Source organism: Macroventuria anomochaeta (genome assembly GCF_010093625.1).
Source record: "Macroventuria anomochaeta strain CBS 525.71 unplaced genomic scaffold BU25scaffold_45, whole genome shotgun sequence".
NCBI classification, from domain to species: Eukaryota; Fungi; Ascomycota; class Dothideomycetes; order Pleosporales; family Didymellaceae; genus Macroventuria; species Macroventuria anomochaeta.
In genome coordinates, this window is record NW_022985406.1 from 2,225 (window position 1) to 14,629 (window position 12,405).

Below are 12,405 nucleotides of genomic sequence, written 5' to 3' on the forward strand. Positions count from 1 at the left end.
GTTCAGTGTTCTGTCCCTCTCGACCCCCAGCGGGGTCTGTTTACATGACGTATGTATCTCATGCAGTCAAGAGCAGGAGGTGCTTGTTGGAAAGAGCAAGAGCACCAACACACGTGGCACACATGACCTCCATACTCCATAAACCGTCACATCATGACAACACAACCTTTGAACACAGATAACTCAACAATCACAACTTGGATTACAATTTGGAGAAGTGCGTTTGATTTCCACTGTGCTGTTCTATGTATTCAGCCCTTAAATGCAAAACTTTTTTCCTTAAAGTTCTTCTAACCCTTACCCCAGAACCAACCTTCAATTGAGTTACTAACAAAACCGGTAACGTAGTTCACAAGCAAGCGGCGCACCCAAGCAAGCGGCGCAACATTGCAACTGTCCTGAATGCGCAGCGCTACAACGCAACACTACAACACGTAATTATGCTGTGTGCAACAGTATAATATTATTTTGAACTGTTGCTATCATCTGCATCCTCTATCTCTACCTTGCAGGTGCGGGAGTTGTGCCCAATCTTGCCACAACGGCCGCAGTGTTGCTCTGCACTCACCTTCTTTGCAGGCTTCTTACCGTCATCACGACTACCACCTTCCTTTGCAGCAATTATCTCAGTTACCACTCCAACTGTTAAGGTCTCCTCAGTACGTATATAACGCCTTTTACGTGTCTTGCACTTTGTGGCTGCCTCAACAGTGTCTTGCAGGCACGCTGTTTCTTTGCGCATCAACACCATCTCATGTGCTATCTGCTGAGCACCTTTAGTAAGCTGCCTGACCTGCTCATCAATTGAACTTGCTGGAGACCCCCAATATTTTTGCATGCGATTTTGAAGTAGCGTTGACTGCGCCTCCATCTCCCGGGCATTGTGCGGTGTCTTCGCCTCCCAGGCAACGTTGTCTTGATGTGGTGGAGTTGGCGTATGCTGCTTTACATCAAGCCTTGACAATACAGCGTCCAGGTTGAATGGGACTAGCCCTGCACTCTGAAACCCTGCACAGATGTTCTCCTTTGTAATTGCCTTGCTAAAAGCTGCTTTAAAGGCTGGTAGGAATGTGTCTTTGCTGATATGGTTAATACGACCTTGTGCCAAGCCTGAAATAGCGTCACTATATGCGTGCTTCAATGGCAAGAAGCAGGCAACGTCAAGGGGCTGGAGCAGGTGCGATGAGTGTGAAGACATACAGAGTGTGATAATGTTCCTCTCCTTGCAGCGATCTTGGAAATCAAGCAAGCAGTGGCTCTCATGGCTGTCGATAATGAGCAGTTGGTACCCTCCTACAGTGTATTGCTTTGAATGCGTGTCGAAGTGGTCTAGCCAGGCAAGCGCAAGCTGGTTGTTGATCCAGCCATTAGGGCTAACCTCAAGGATCCACTTGTGAGGCAGATTATCAAACCAGGATGAGATGAGAACCTTTCCAGCAAAGATAACAAAGGGTGGGATAATGCGCCCCATTGCACTGACGCCTTGGACCACAGTAACCCACTCACAATCGCCAGGTTGTATCCTCTTCTGTTTACCAGATCCCTCTGAGCTTGTGATAACAAGTTGTGACGATATCTTGCCCATTGTAAACCCAGTCTCATCAAAGTTGTATGTATCTTCATCCTGGATGCCATACTTCTCCTTTACAGACTGAACAAGGTTGAACCACGGCTTGATAATTGCTGGGTCCTCGCAGGCAGCTCGCTGGTGATCTTATGGACGGCTCCATTGAGTTTTGAGCGCAGGCGTACGCTTAACAAAGTTGTCAACCCAGTTCTTGCCAACAGGCTTCTCTCCGCGCTCTCTTAGCAATCTATTAGCCATATCTTGCACATTTGGCTTTAACGGCGGTAGTCTCCGTAAGGATTGCTCAAGTATATGCTCCACAATCGCCTCCTCTTCTAGCTTTGTCAAATGCTTTGAATTCGGCTCGCAGTCGCGTTAAGGGTGCTTTTCGTTGCATCGCCGTCGGATTGTTGTTAGAGGGACTTTGTAGATCTCTTGCGCGCGTTGGAGAGATTTTACTTGCTTAGATTGATAGTTGGTAACAGCAAGATATACATCACTCTCAGTATAGGTGCGCAGGGCTTTGCGTTGTTGAGACATTACGTGTAGTTGTTGGGCAGTTGTAATCTTGGTAATGTTGCGCCGCTCGCTTGGGTGCGCCGCTCGCTTGTGAACAAAATGGTACATTATAACATACCATTTACCCATCTGGATAGAACAAAAGGGGGCGGAACACGCCACAAGCCACATGCAATGTGGTAACTCCCAGTAGATGAACGAATTTCTGATGCGGGTGTCATAGACAGAGCAGCAACACCAATACTGTCTCGATCAGGGAATAGACTCGGTTCAAGAGCCAATGCTATGCGCAACCCGCTCGCGCTCGACACAATTTTGAGGTGGCGGGGCGGCGCATGGCAGCTTCGCCCGGCAAATCACGCTTCCCTACATCGAACGCCGTGCGCACGGTATGCAACAGACGCTCCATAGCCGGCTTGAAGGCTCGAGACGTCCCGCGCGAGAGCGACGAAGCCGCCGTGTTCGGCGCTCCAAGAGCGAGATACGAACGCTGCTGGTCTAACAGCCAGTTTGCGATAAGCTGAGGGATAGTGCGACATCGCTAGCAGATTGACTCACAAGAAAACGATGGAAATTTCCTACATGGCAGAAATTCCTTGAGCAGCTCGCCTGACGCGCTTGGTTTTTGAGAACTTGGGGCAGATAGTATTAATCAAGAGCACGACGGCAACAGTATGCGCTATAAATGGGACTACGCGACGCGACACTCAGCACGCAGCTTCTGCCGTACGCTGCTTGATGCAGGTGATTTTGAATCGATCAATAGCCGTTATGAATCTGCATGAAGCTACGATCAGAGCAAATATCAAGACTCAAAACCCAAATCAGAAATAGACAGGCATCAGCTTGCTGATGGAGCTAGATCCTGAATCTTCAACGGAAACAAGGCAGACAATCACGTATGGCTACCACAATTTCGTTTTGCATCAGCGCGGCGCCACACTAGTCCCGTTGCTCTGATACTTAAGATATCTGCCCAATCTGCTTCCACTATTAGGCGCCCTGCTATTCGCTACTAGTGAGTTTCAAACCTTGTATACCCTTTGGCATTGGTCCTCAGGCGATATTACAATGCGATTGTTCATCGCTTCGAAACACTTGGTACGCCAATCAAGCTAGGTCGCGCCGATGACCTTGAAAAGAAATGAAAACGAAAGACGCAAGATCAGGTATCATTTGGTCTCCTTGAAAACCAGACCCATTTGCACTATTCGTAAGCATACGAGATTAGCTGTCGGAGGAGCTGAGCTGCTGCGTCCATAAGAGATCGACTCTTCTCACACCCAAAACGGCGTATGAGTGTATGTGCATGCTCACCTGCATCCCATGATGTCGATTTATTTGGGACAGCTGTATCCCGGAACGAAGCTTGCTCCAAGGACGATCAGATTGGTAGCCATCAAGCCAGGAGTGTTCGGCGATCCTATATCTTGCACCCTCGAGACAGTCAGTCTGGACGACCATCCACACTACAGAGCCTTGTCGTATACTTGGGGTGATACCAGGCACAAAAGACATATTTCATTGAACGGCAACTTATTTGTCGTTAATCAGGATTTGCACGCCGCCCTGAGAAGACTTCGACATGAACAAAAATGGCAGACTTACTGGATAGACATGCTTTGCATCAACCAAGCAGACTTCGACGAACGTTCTGAGCAGGTGGTCCTTATGCCAAAAATCTATTCCAAGGCGAAGCAGGTGGTCTTTTGGCTTGCAGACACCACAAATGACACAACAGATAATAAGATGGTGCGGACTCATCCATTCCGATGCACAGATATTCGTACTGACCCAGTTGACATCAGGAACTCACTCCGACGCAGGTGTATGCTGCAAAGGCTTTTCTCGAAAGGCTAGAAAGGGATCCGTCCTATCAAGCTACAGAAGTAGACCTTGTCCACGAAGAAATTTTGGACACAATCTCATCTATCCTCGCATGCTCTTGGTAAGAGACTCCCTCTGCCTTTGTCACACGTGCTTACGTTCTCCCCCTGTAGGTGGACCCGTGTATGGACAGTTCAGGAAGCCATCCTACCACTGAGGGCAATCCTACTCATGGGTCCGGTACATATCCAATGGGAAACACTGGTGCGAGCCGCTCGGAACTTCATGGCGCAATTGGAACAGAACAGTCTTCAGCACCCCCCTGCATACCTACACGTCATGCTAAGGCTCTATCAACAAGTGACTGTCATTGAGTGGATCAGGGAGCTACGATACTCCAAAGAGCATCTCAAGCTTTCATTCCTTCTTCACGCATTCCGATCCCGACTATGCACAGACTCGAGAGACAAGCTGTTCGCCTTTCTCGGTTTGGTTTCAGAGCTGTCAATATATGCACGAATAATACCGGACTACAAGCTGAGCACATCCGAAGTGCTTGGCACCATCTTCGAAAAGCTTATCCCCCTCGAAGATAACCTAAATCTGCTTGTCAGACAAAAGGAGGGAAAACGTCGTCTGAACCTGCCTACCTGGATGCCAGATCTGACCGCTGAGGTCGATCCGCGACAAAGCGACCTCCATATGTATGTCATGTACAACCTGCCTCGCTTCTTCAATGCATCGCACAGAAAGCCTCAAGGGACTCTTCAAATGCCTTCGTCTCCATGGAAAGTTGATGAGAGGTCCAAGTGCCTGAGCGTCCAGGGTCTGCCCTTCGATAAGATTCTTGAGGTCAGTCGACATGATCCGCAACGGCTTCCTCTGAAGGACGAGGAACATGTCGAGTTCTTACAAACTGTCCTCAACGATTTCAAAGACCCGAAAAAGGTGTACGCCCGTAATCGTGGTCTACCATACAACCTTTGGTGTCTAGTCAACTTTGATCAAATAGTGATAAAGCCCCCTGAAGGCACGATCTCGGTCCAGATTCGAACCAGAAAAATCAAGCCTGACGACTACTTCGGACACACTCCTCCAATTCAGCCTCTAGGAGTCATGGCGGAGTTCCTTCCGTTGTTCTCGTGCTTTACAACCGAAAAAGGCTATATTGGTCTTGGTCCTCATGATATGAAGGAAGGAGATGATGTATGTATACTGCTCGGGGCAGATGTGCCGTTCGTGCTGCGGCCGACTAGGGGGGGAGAGAAGCACGAATATGTCGGACATTGCTTCGTCCAGGGTATCATGGATGGCGAAGCACTGGAAGGAATTGTTGTAAGTCGTTTGAAGCATTTGCACATAGTCTGACAACAGAAAGTCCATGTTCATTTATAAATCTGCAATCTGAATTTTTGCAACGCCCTAAGCTTCCTAGAAGTCACATCTAGTTTTGTTCAAGTCTTTTCTTGAAGGATTGACGTATTATGGTTTTCATATTTTCAGTCCCCACTCTCCCCTCTATCTGGTACATTAAAACGCAGTGATCCAATAGAAGAGGAGGTGGAGGGGGAAGGGGCCCGTAAAGGGATATATACATGGTTCAATTCATGTGCAGACCATGAATCAAACCTTCACAGCCACTCATAGCTCTCAAAGGTTTTTGCCCTCTCGAAAGTTGATGTCACCACAACCACAATCCTTATAGCATCCTCTTCTTTTGCGCACACACCCTTTCCCCTGCCTACCTGTTAGCATCTGCAACTGTTACCACGAGCTTTCCCTTGCTAAAGCGAGTGTTTTGATATCCATATATTGCTGGCTGACGACTGTTCATAATAAGGGAATATGTATCGCCTAAGGAAGGGGGCCCCAAAAGATATGCAAAGCACCGATACCTCACGGGCGAGTGACCGAATTTTGTCAAGACCCCACCAAACTTCACACAAATCGCGATGTCTCAACGCAACAAGAATCAAAACGTCTCAAAGAAATTGGATATGTAACTACCATCCAAGCTCTTAAATAAGACGCAACTCTTACTGTGCCGTGCGCTGCAACAATCTACAAGGTGTCAGAAAAGCACACTAAGACGACGACGCGCTGGACCGCTCTCGAGACGCGATTGCAAGAACGACTCAATGAGATCGACAAGCACTGAAGAGCTAGTGATCTTCCGGCATATATTGAAGCTGGAACAGCGAGGATACCCGCTCCAACTTACTGATTTGGAGGATATGGCCAACTCACTGTTCGTGGAGCGCAACCAACTAACTGTTGGCAAGAACTGGGCTGGCGCGTTCGTTAAGCGTTGCCCAGAGCTCACAGTCAAGTTCAATCAAGAGTACAACCACAAGAGAACCCTCTGCAAAAATCCTGAGGTGGTCCAGGGCTGGTTCTGCCTGATGAGGAATATCAAAGCCAAGTATGGCATCCTAAATGAAGCCACGTACAACTTTGATGAATCTGGCTTATCATGGGCGTTATATCAACAGGTGCTGTTGTCACAGCCTTTGAGCGTCGCAGGCGATCAAGGACAGTGCAACAAAGCGACTGAGAGTTGACCAGTATCATTGAGAGCATCGACGCAATGGGATGGGCTATCCTGCCCTTCATCATCTTCCAAGGCAAGCACCACCTCTCCGCCTGGCACAAGGAACCGATCATACCTGACGATTGGGTTATCAATGTGTCTGCAAATGGCTGGACAAACAACGAGCTTGGATTGAAGTGGCTGAAGCACTTTGGCGAGCACACAAAGGGGCGCACTGCTGGCAGCCGTCGCCTGCTTATTCTGGACGGCTATGAGAGTCGCGACTTAGTCTATTTCCACTAACACTGCGAGAAACACAAGACGTCTTTGATCAGCTTCTTGAAGTGTTTCTCCTCGTATAGCGCCCACTCGCTTTCTGACGCAGCGTGCTTCCGTTTTGACGCTTGATGCATAGCTTGCGCATCTTCTCATGTAGAGACTGGCCCAGGGCATCCATGTGGGCGTGCACTTCGAGAGCGGCAAGGTTCGAGTCATCCGCTCCTACGAAACGCTTGTAATTTGCAGATCTTTCCTCGGCATCAGCGAACAGCTCCAATATGTGACCCAATACTCTCACAGCCTTGGGTATATCTTCCTCCTGGACTTTCGCTTCTTTCAGCAATTGAGCGTTTTTCTAGGTCACTGCTCAGGCACACAGCTTGACCCCAGCGCAAGAGTTGCAGCCTTGCATTTTCCAGCTTCTGTAAGCTAGTCTGGAAGTTGGTGCCAAAGCTGCGGCCAAGCTGGACAAAGCAGTTGACGGAGTTGTTGAAGAGGTCCGCAAGCGCAACGACGCCGACGGTGAGGATACCCACTTCCATACCTAGGGCCGTTCTAGGTGGATAGGAATGTGATGTGATGGATGGTCAAGGTCAACAGTCCAAAGAGTCATCAACTTGTCGAGAAGCGAGTCAGTGCAATATATAATCCAGGGAGCGTGGACATAATATGGGAACGCGACCCAGATGTCCTCGTTAAGTTATGCTCTGGACACGTCAGGTCCGTGCTATACCAGGAAGGAAGGAACCTCATACGGATCTCTCTAGAAGATATCCTCCGTTTCGGGATGAGAGGGATGAACTGGGAGCCGTAAGGTTCTTGCTTCATAAAAGACAGATAGTTTTTCGATCAGTATCTACACAAAGATCGCAGGCAATCCGCCATTATCGAAATGTAAATCTGTAACTATGGCTGGTATCCTGTTGGAACACGATGCAGATGTTGAGGGACTGGACGATGAAGACAACACTCCGTTAGTCAACTGCTCCGCCATTGACATTGCCAAGCTTCTACTCATTCACAATGCCGATGCTGACGCACACAAAACCGGACAAACGGTGCTCAATACGGCTACGAAGCGAAGAAGGAGTGATATGATTACCCTCCTCATCAAGGAAGGCGCGACGACTTGGTCTCTTGATAGCGAGGCCGACAGATTCATCGAGAACCTGTTGAAAAAGCATTTGCAAAGAAAGACAGGTGTGTTGTCTGATGTCTTCCTGATCAAGACGTAGCTTACAGAGTCTGAGTAGGTACCACTTTCGAGGCGAGGACACTGATATACGGCATCTCTTGTGTGGCGGCGTGGGCCGCTGTAGGATACTGATAGCTACGGTAAACAATAATGTAGGACTATCGGGTCGATGGAATACTGCGCTGCGTTGCGATCTAGTGAGAAGAAGACGACTATACACTGACTCTGGAACGTGCTAGTCCAGAACAGTCTAAGCAAGGGTAATAGGGTCTTGTATGGACCGACTAGTACCGCAACATTTTCCAAGAAAGAGGGTTTCCACAGGAACTGTGCCATCAAGGAAACCCTACGGTCAGATCTGGAACGGATACTGCTGCTTCAGATCCTACAATCTCCCGTCTTGGTAGATTGTCAAGCCGAAATGATTGGACTAAACATAGAATGGGACGTAGGCCTTGATGCAAAATATGCAACGGATAAGGCCAGCGTGGCACCGTGACGAGCATCTTGGCGAACTGCATGATCCAATGATGTGCATTGAATTGATGCTGAATCCCGTTCTCGTTAGCGCTTACACTGACTTTGCTAATCACCTTCCTCCGCCCCTCTGCTTCATTGAAAATCAGCTGTGAGCCTTAATTGCTGTACAGTCTCTGTAACAACATCGATAACGTGACCAGGTATTCATGAACTTTCGCCTCCCTGAATCGTCGGTAGTATTCTTGTAGAAGTTACCTTAGATGAGGACTAGCTACGCTAATCAATGCAGGGACCCCTGTAAGCTGAGTATTATGTTTGATGCGCGGACCGAAAATAGTTCGTTATGCGCTGGATCTATTGCAGTCGCTCTACAGCGTCATAGTCCTTTGAATTGTCAGTCACGCTGACTGTATCCTGCTGTCCTCTATTCACCATTCCTCGACCTGCACCCTCCCATGCTTGTAGTGTCCGGAACCGTATGTACGCTGCACTATGCGATTGTGATCACTCGGAGGGCATATTCGTCGTCGCCGCGGTGTCGGACTTGTCGAAGAGTGAGCTGCACATATGTTTGTACTGGTAAGATATCCGTGAAGATAGCTGAGACTTCAACCTGCCTCGCTTCTTGTATCACTATTGTCGTCGCCGGCGTATCGCCTGCGTTTGGAGGCCTTGCTCGGCTCTGACTGGATCGTGCGAGGCGTCGGAGCGAAACCCAACGTGGGGGGCAGTATGCGCGGATGGCTTGACATAGACGCCGAATCATATTGTGATGTAGTGCTCGGAGTCGGGAGGATAGGGTAGTCGCCGAGGGATTGGCTTGCTGCAAAGTCGGGCAGAGCAGTCTTGATCGACTGCAATCTTGGACCGAGAGCCCAGTCTCGCACGTTGCGAAGCTGCCCGCGCAGCTGCAGCATGGCATTGTAGTCGCGCATCGAATGGGAGGACACCAATTCCATGTAGTGAGATTGGCCATCGCGCCAGTGCATCCAGAGCTCGCAGTGTTCCATGTCGCAAGTAACTGAGACATGGTGGGTATCGACAGCAGAAAGCGGCCTTTTGTATGCTGCAAGATAGAATTCGTATAGGTAATTTACGGCGACAGCACCATCGCGGGCTGCCTGGTTCTGTGCATGGCGGAGGGTCTCGTTGGCATTGGCAGCCTTGTACTGCATGGTGAGGAACGGGAAGTGGAGAAATTGCGAGAGCCGATACCGATCGAGTATGGCCTCTTCGTCTGCGGTGAAGGCAGCGGCACAGGGCAGGCTGACTGTCTCGGCGTCGCGGCGAGTCACATAACCGGTACAGACATCAGGCTGAGGTTGTGAGAGAGCCTTCCACGTGGTGACAACAGCCGGGTTTGGGGCTGAGGGCAAGAAGAAACTATGCAGCGCAAGGTCTTGTTTTGTAACGAGCAGCGGGTCGAGTGCGAGTCCAGGGGTGCCTTCGACTTCGCCAATGAAGCCTAGGAACGGCGCAATCTGCGTGATGCCATTGCGCTCCGACTGCAGCGCGGCATTTCTGCGGCGCTGGACCAGCTGCTTCGCATTAGGCGAGGGGACCGCATCGAGTTCGCGGGGAGCCTCGATGACAGTCGAGATGTGCTCAACGAGAGCAGCAGGAAGGTCGCAGCCGCGGTCGACGTTAATGCCGTATGCTTCGAGCTTATCGCGCCGGTCGAGACTGTTGTCGATGCGCTTTGGCGAGGGAGTGCGAGGCATCATGGACGCTTGGAGATGGGCGAGGTTGTCCTCGGTGAGAGCGAGGACAGGGCTGTCGAGACTGTCTAGACTGGCGCGCAGGCGTTTTGCGGGGTGGCGACCGCGATCAGAAATAGTCCACCGGCGTTTAGGCATGGAGTGACACAGAGTTCGCGTCGTGGTTATGGGCGATATTAAGTCATGCGTGTCGGAGTAATGCTGTTATGATGGTTTGTTGATGCGCTGTCTCCGTGTTTGGGGCTGTTGTGCTAAGAGCCCTATGACGCGCCGCTCCGCACCATCCCGCAAGCGTCGTAGTAGCTGTGCATAGACTGCCATCCAACACTATTCCATTCCTGGATATTCATACGATGGCTCCGCCCACGGATAGGATAGTTTCATGGTGAAGTATCACAGTTCCCAGCAGCAATTGATTACAGATAGATTCACTATACATAGACAGTATCACCTTGATTTTCCCCGAAAGAAAAGCAAACCATGTAATTGCACGCATTATGTTGCAGTGAATGCAATAAGTGAAGGTGTAACCGCGCAGGGCAGTAAGTCAGGGGTAACCGCGCGAAGCAGTAAAATCAGTATATTCTGTTGTTCTGTTGTTCAGTGTTATGTCTCTCTCACTCAACCCCCAGCGGGGTCTGTTTACATGACGTATGTATCTCGTGCAGTCAAGAGCAGGAGGTGCTTGTTGGAAAGAGCAGGTGCTTGTTGGAAAGAGCAAGAGCACCAACACACGTGGCACACATGACCTCCATACTCCATAAACCGTCACACATTACCTCGCGCTGTTAAAGAGCCGAAAGTTTCCTACTGTGTCTGTGCGCGTGCCGCCCGTGTTTGCGTGCCGCCCGTGTTTGCGTGCCGCCCGATCACCATAAGCTACACCTATACCTCAACATATCGCAATACAACAACCATGCCTGGAATAAATGATGCAATCAGGCAGATTAATAATTTGAATCTTGGCAACAAACTTTGCTACCAGAAAATTGCTACCAATCATGGTGTTGATCGCACAACTCTATCACAGCATCACCGAGGTGTTCAGATGGATCAGAAGACCAAGAACCTCAACCAGCTCAAGGTCAACCCACAACAAGAGGAGGAGCTTGTACAGTATGTTATAAGCCTTACTGAGCGTCACTTTCCACCTACAAGAGAGATGATCAAGAATTTTGTACGTGGAATAGCCAAAGTCAATGTCTCTGAGACATGGGTCACTCACTTCCTCCACCGTCACAAAGATGTACTCACCAATCGATGGACCTCCCCTATGGCTGCCAATCGCCACGCTGCCGATTCCTACGATAAGTACAAGGAGTACTTCGACGTTATAACACGCAAAATCACTGAGTATGGGATTGAGCCTGAGCACACATACAATATGGATGAGAAGGGCTTTGCAGCTGGAGTCGTTGGCAGGTCAAAACGAGTGTTCAGCAAGGCTTCATATATGCGTAAGCACGCTCGGCAGTCACTCCACGATGGCAATTGTGAGTGGATAACCCTGTTGGCATGTGTTTGCGCAGATGGTACAGCATTACTGTCAGGCCTCATATATGCGGCTGACTCTAAGAACATACAATCAACATGGGTGAGCGATATGGATAAGGAGAAACACTCAGTATTCATTACAGTCTCTCCCTCTGGCTGGTCAAACAACGACATAGGGTTAGCCTGGCTTGAACAGGTGTTCAACCGCTACACTAAGCGCATGTCACGGTATCCTCTCCAGATCCCCTGACAATATCCGGATCCGCTCTGTACTGTCCCTGACCATACGCACCAAATCCCCAGCGTCCTTACACACCTCCGAAGCAGACGTACAACCTCCGGTCACCTCCAGAACAGGCCTGCAACCTCCAAAGCGGGAGTATTAGGATTCTGCAAGCCCTGCTCCGGGACTTGCAACCCCAATACCTATCCAACTCAGTTCCAATTATTAACCGGTAACCGAACGAACCCACACGTAAGTATATAGACTATTGCTAGTAGAGTTCTGTTCAGTACACAACGTCTTGTACCTACTTAGATACCGTACGTAGTAATTGATTTAGACTCCCAGCGAGTCCTAAAGGGCCTACTCGTAGCATCTTCGTGACAGCGCAAAGCTCATGGAAAGCAACGCCTATTAATACTAGATGGTCATGGCTCCCATATAACGATGGATTTCATCAAGCTCTGCGACAAATATCGAATCCTGCTAGCTATCTACCCTCCACACAGTACCCACACGCTTCAGCCGCTTGATGTAGTATGCTTCAGCCCGTTGGCATCAAACTACAGCAAA

At 49.5% G+C, this 12,405-nt stretch overlaps 4 protein-coding genes across 4 annotated transcripts; 3 read left to right on the forward strand and 1 right to left on the reverse strand.

Annotated features, from left to right (window-relative positions):
* Positions 1-3,321: 3,321 nt before the first annotated feature.
* On the forward strand, positions 3,322-5,391 carry BU25DRAFT_452074 (HET-domain-containing protein; the record flags this gene model as incomplete). Its single annotated transcript, XM_033709781.1, has 4 exons — positions 3,322-3,838; positions 3,895-4,034; positions 4,087-5,248; positions 5,362-5,391. The coding sequence occupies exons 1-4, from the start codon at positions 3,413-3,415 to the stop codon at positions 5,389-5,391; spliced, it is 1,758 nt and encodes a 585-aa protein (XP_033556516.1). The 5' UTR covers positions 3,322-3,412.
* Positions 5,392-7,630: 2,239 nt separating this feature from the next.
* Positions 7,631-8,004, forward strand: BU25DRAFT_480604 (uncharacterized protein; the record flags this gene model as incomplete). Its single annotated transcript, XM_033711058.1, has 1 exon — positions 7,631-8,004. One exon carries the CDS (start codon positions 7,631-7,633, stop codon positions 7,955-7,957), a length of 327 nt encoding a protein of 108 aa, XP_033556517.1. The 3' UTR covers positions 7,958-8,004.
* A 1,001-nt stretch (positions 8,005-9,005) lies between these two features.
* On the reverse strand, positions 9,006-10,118 carry BU25DRAFT_352497 (uncharacterized protein; the record flags this gene model as incomplete). Its single annotated transcript, XM_033703410.1, has 1 exon — positions 9,006-10,118. One exon carries the CDS (start codon positions 10,116-10,118, stop codon positions 9,006-9,008), a length of 1,113 nt encoding a protein of 370 aa, XP_033556518.1.
* A 913-nt stretch (positions 10,119-11,031) lies between these two features.
* Positions 11,032-11,418, forward strand: BU25DRAFT_311006 (uncharacterized protein; the record flags this gene model as incomplete). Its single annotated transcript, XM_033702130.1, has 1 exon — positions 11,032-11,418. A coding segment is annotated over one exon (387 nt), but the record flags the coding sequence as incomplete, so codon positions are not given.
* Positions 11,419-12,405: the final 987 nt, after the last annotated feature.